At 31.6% G+C, this 5453-nt stretch overlaps 1 protein-coding gene across 1 annotated transcript; it reads left to right on the plus strand.

Moving 5' to 3' along the window:
* The first annotated feature begins 2818 nt into the window (after positions 1-2818).
* Positions 2819-4102, plus strand: LOC146997557 (uncharacterized protein F54H12.2-like). The gene has a single exon (XM_085814346.1). The coding sequence runs from the start codon at positions 2819-2821 to the stop codon at positions 4100-4102; it is 1284 nt and encodes a 427-aa protein (XP_085670472.1).
* The last annotated feature ends 1351 nt before the right edge of the window (positions 4103-5453 follow it).

The following is a 5453-nucleotide window of genomic DNA, read 5'->3' on the forward strand; positions in this document are numbered from 1 at the left end:
AAAACGAGTGGCATTCCCATAAAAAAGACTAAAGAATGGTTAATGACACAAGACACTTATACACTCCATAAACCGATAAGATACAAGTTTAAGAGAAGAAAAGTTTTATCTTTTGGAATTGGTGAACTGATCCAATGTGATTTAGTCGACATGTCAAAAGTATCTAGATACAATAAAGGTGTAAAATATCTTTTAACTGCGATAGATGTTTTCTCAAAATATGGCTATGCGATACCAATAAAATCTAAACATGCTGATGCACTCGTTGAAGCTTTTAAAAAATTATTTAAGCAATTAAAGACAATAGTAAACTTGCAAACTGACGAAGGGAAAGAATTCTATAATAAAAAAGTACAAGCACTACCCAAAAAGAATAAGATACACCATTATTCCTCATATAGTGAGCATAAAGCTAGTGTTGTAGAAAGATTTAATCGTACTCTAAAATCTAAATTATATCGCATATTTACACATCGAAATTCCTATAAATATTTAGACATCTTAAAATCTGTTTTAAAAAGTTATAATGAAAGTGTGCACCGCAGTACCGGCTTTGCTCCTGCTGCAGTCACGTCTGAACTGGAACCTGAAATTTTTAAAAAATTATACAATTTTCAAATAGAGTCAGAATATAAGTTCAATATTGGTGATCAAGTGAGAATTTCGAAAGCAAAGAAGACATTTCGTCGTAGATATTTACCTAATTGGACTGATGAAATATTTACCATAGTTAAGCGATATCCTTCGAATCTTCCTACATATGTGTTGAAAGATTTGAAAGAAGAAATTTTAAAAGGAAGGTTCTATGAGGAAGAGCTTCAGAAAGTGAACAAGCGATCAAGTGATTTTTGGCGAATAGAAAAGATTCTAAAAACGAAAGGAACAGGAGAAAACAAAGAATTCTATGTGAAGTGGAAAGGATTTGATCATCGTTTTAATTCTTGGGTAAAAGCATCATGGATGAAGCAGTAACTGATTTTTATGTTACCTTACCAAGCAATTCCAGCATAAAATATTTCCCACAAAACACTCAATCTTCATATCGTACCAAACTCTGCAAACCTCTTATTTTTAATGATAATAATTATGTTGTAGGACTTTCTGAGATATTCATTCCGCGAAATTGGTTTAACATTGGTGATCATAACAACAAATATTCTGTTTCTTTTAGAAAAGAGGAAAGCATAGTAATGGAAAATATACAATATGACATATCTTTAATGTGTGAATCAAAAGATAGTCTTGATAATTTTTTGTTAAAAGTGAATGGAGAAACTGAAAAGACACATAGTGTGAACTCGAATGTAAGATTTGCTTCCGATGGAGACAGAAAAAATCGGATTACAATCGAAGTCAAAGAAGGATTTGAAGTCCATATTACAACAAAACAAGCTCCCATAATACTTTATATGTTGAATTTGCCGCTTAAAGATATAATTATAAAAAAGAATCAGACTTTCAGGTTTAGACCAACAGTTCAGAGACAAATGCAACAAACATTTACAATCATAAATAAAAATCCTAAAAATATAATTTCGCATATAATACCAGCAACACCTATCAAGCGTGGTGTAAATAATGAAAAAGACGCTTACAGCATCATAAATGAAAATATTGAATTATTGGGGCTTCAGAATTATGTTAAGTTTTCATATGAACCAATAAAAAAGAAGTGGAAATTAAACTTTCAGATTATGTCGAATTGATATTGAAAAAAAGCAACGCTAATTCACTAATGCAAAACCTAAATTTGAATCATGATACAGTCATAAAAGGAACTCAACGATTCGCTTGCAACCCGTTGATTTTAATAGCAGAGAGAGAACAAATGGAGTTAATTATAAAAGAATATCATCAAACAAAAAGGACAGAAATGCAAACTGAACATCTATCAGTGAATGTGGGAATGTATAAAAATGCATTAAAATTATTCGAAGAATTTAAATACATTCGATTGCAACAGCTACCGAACCAAAAGGTTGCTTTAAACGTTCCTTCCGAACATGAAGTAAATTTCGGAAAAGGTCTGGCAGACATGTTAGGATTTAATGTCTTGCATTTTAAGGCTGGAAATTATATCAGTAATTATCCACTAGAGTTGGATGCTGGAATAACTGAAATATTTGTTTACACAGATTTAATACATCCACATCATGTTGGAGATTCTTACTCACCTCTTCTTCGAGTTATACCATGTATGAATGAAAAGGAAGAACAAGTAGTAAAACACTATCATAAACCGCTTTATTTCCCGATCAGAAAGAATTTTGTTGACACAATTGAAATTGAATTAAAAACAAGTAGTGGTAATAATATAATATTTACTGGTGGAAAAACGTTTGTAGTGTTGTCCTTTAAAAAACGAAACACTCTATAATTTAAATAGTTTGAGCACAATTTTGTCATTCTTTGTTTCCGAAACGAAACAACATGCATTTGAGCGCAAAAGAGTGCGAATTTTATTACTGTTCCCAGGTTGGTGGAGGAGGTCCCTACTTTCAAGGTATAGCACATCAACGAGGTTATGGAATTTTTGGAGATTTGAGGCGATATATTACTCCATTGGCATTAAAAGCTTCACGCTATTTAGGCAGGCATTTGCTACAAACTGGAAAAAATGTCCTTTCAGACGTCGCATCTGGTGCTTCTCTAAAAGACTCGGCGCGCTCTAGATTACGTGAGACAACAAAAAAAATAAAAGATGATATTTTTAACAAATTACAACATGGAAAGGGTATAAAAAGAAAGCGAAACAAAAAATCTACTCAGTCTACTAAAACAAAACGTCGAAAAACACAGCATAAAGATATTTTTCACGATGGAATCCATTTGCTTAAAAAGTGAACTGGATCTTTTTACATCTTCACCAACACAACTTGCCATTGAAGAATCCTCATTTTTAGAAATTCATCCTGTGGCCTCGCTGAATGATAAAACTCCGATAGAGTTTTATATAAGTGGAAATGGAGAGCATTATCTAGATTTGGCACATACTCTTATACATATACAGGCAAAGATTGTGAAAAAAAACGGACACGATTTAACGGAAACAGATGATGTTGCTCCGATCAATTATTTCCTAAACACTATGTTTTCCGAGTGCAGTGTTTACCTCAATGATAGACAAATTTCTTCACAGGGAAATTACGCATATCGTTCAATCCTCGAAAGTCTTTTATTTTCTTCTAAATCTAGCCAAGAGAATATGTTAACATCCTCATTGTTTTATAAAGATACGGCATCACAACATAATGTATTTGGCAAAAATTCAACCAACTCAGGATACAAGAAGCGACACGAAATTTGTGCTAAAAGCAATTTAATGGATTTAATAGGACCTATTCATTTTGATTTAGCTACTCAACCGAAGCTACTGATTAATGGTGTTAATGTGTGCATCAAATTAGAACAAAACAAAGACATTTTTTCTTTGATGTCCAAAGACGACGAATTTAAAACTGTGATTCATTCTGCAAAATTATACGTTCGTAAGGTAAACGTCTCACCTTCCGTTTTTCTGGCGCATGAAAAAGCGTTAGAAAGTGGCGTGATTAAAATGCCAATACGTCGAATAGAAGTTAAGACCTTTGCTCTATCATATGGACTACAATCGACAACAATAGCGAATGCATTTATTGGGCAGCTACCAACGCGCATCATTTTAGGTTTTTTATCAAATGAAGCATATAACGGGAATGTTTCAAAAAATCCTTTTCAATTTTCTCATTATAATTTAAATTATCTCTGTATATTAAATGGGAGTCAAATGATTCCTTCTAAGCCTCTCCAACCTGATTTTCAACAGGATTGTTATGCAAGATGTTATATGAATCTTTTTACTGATTTAAACCGTTACCATAATTTTCAGAATATTAACATTAATTATGAGGAATATAAAAATGGATATACGCTTTATGTTTTTGATTTGACTCCTGATTATGCAGCAAGTGAATCACATACAAGCGTGAATAAAAATGGAAATATCGGAATAGATATAAAGTTTTCCCATAGTTTACCAGAGACAGTCACTTTATTGGCATTTGCAGAATATCGTAATGTCATAGAGATTGACAAATCTCGAAGTGTATTTACGGATTACTAAAAAAAAAAAAATTATCTTGTGGCGAAAGGAGAAATGAATACGATAAGTTTGTGTATATTAGCTTGTAGTGATTTAAAAATCAAGGAACATTTTGGCGGAGTATATGCATCGGATATTTTACCTAAAGTAAAAAATCAATTTAGAAGCTTTATAGTGAATTTAGATCCTCAAAATCTACCGGGCAGTCACTGGGTTGCTATTTATTTTAGATACGATGAAGCGTATTATTTCGACAGCTATGGATTACCTCCATCAAATAAAAACATCCTGCGATTTTTGAATCAAAATTCTCAAAAAGTATTTTATAACAAGTTTTGCTTTCAGAATAATTTTTCTTCCTCGTGCGGTTACTTTACGCTTTATTTTTTATATCAGTATTCAAGAAATTTGACATTAAAGGATCTTAACAAAAGAAATACAAGAAGAAATGAAAAATTTATCAAACTATTCGTGAAGAAAAATTTTAAACTGAATAGATGTTGCCACCACACATTTCATTGGGGAAATCAACGTTGTACTGCGCTTATATATATGAGCAAAGCCATCAAACATTAGTTCATCGATGAAACATGGAACGTTACGGATATCTGTTGTTTGATTCCAATGGCACAGAATATTATTATGTGCATAATGTTTTATTTAAAGATATTACTAGCTGTATCAGGAATTCAATTGAAAATGAAATGATTGGAAAACGATGCTATTTTAAAATTTTGAACAATTCGGAAGTGATGAATCACATTCATGCTCATTCGAAAGCAAATGAATATGGATATTTACTACTACAACTCTCCTGCGATAAAATGTTATTGCATGACTCATCACTAAATTTGTTTAACAATTTATTTGACTGTGTGATTATGGGGAAACAAAATATACGCGGCGGTGAAGATGTTCCAGATACAGTTCCTTGCACTAAAAAGAAGATTGGATACTTCATCATCCTTCCCGACGACGAAGTTATTCGGGAACTTCATTTGTAAACAATTATTATGTTAAAAAAAACTATGTAATCTCTTTTTTTTCTGCAATAAAAAAAAAAGTATATTTAACAAAACATGTTTTTTTACTCATTCTTATTTTATAATCACACAGACTAGATATTTTTTAAAAATATACAAATTATACTATAAGTTTCATACCATATCTTTTTCCCTCTGTCTGGCATACTCACGTTAAAAAGCATCTGATATATATTTCGACAGATTGCTCTTCATCGTGAATATGCAAGCCCTTGAGGGGCTTGCCATTTTTTTTTTTATTTTTATTTATTTATTTTTTTTTAATCGTAAAAACTAGTTTACATGAAAAAAGTAACTATACAAATCAAAATACATAATAACAGAATATG

The sequence above is a fragment of the Stegodyphus dumicola genome, chromosome 4 (assembly GCF_044657685.1).
Source record: "Stegodyphus dumicola isolate Sdum_Otavi_A_Nest chromosome 4, ASM4465768v1".
In the NCBI taxonomy this organism is placed as follows: domain Eukaryota; kingdom Metazoa; phylum Arthropoda; class Arachnida; order Araneae; family Eresidae; genus Stegodyphus; species Stegodyphus dumicola.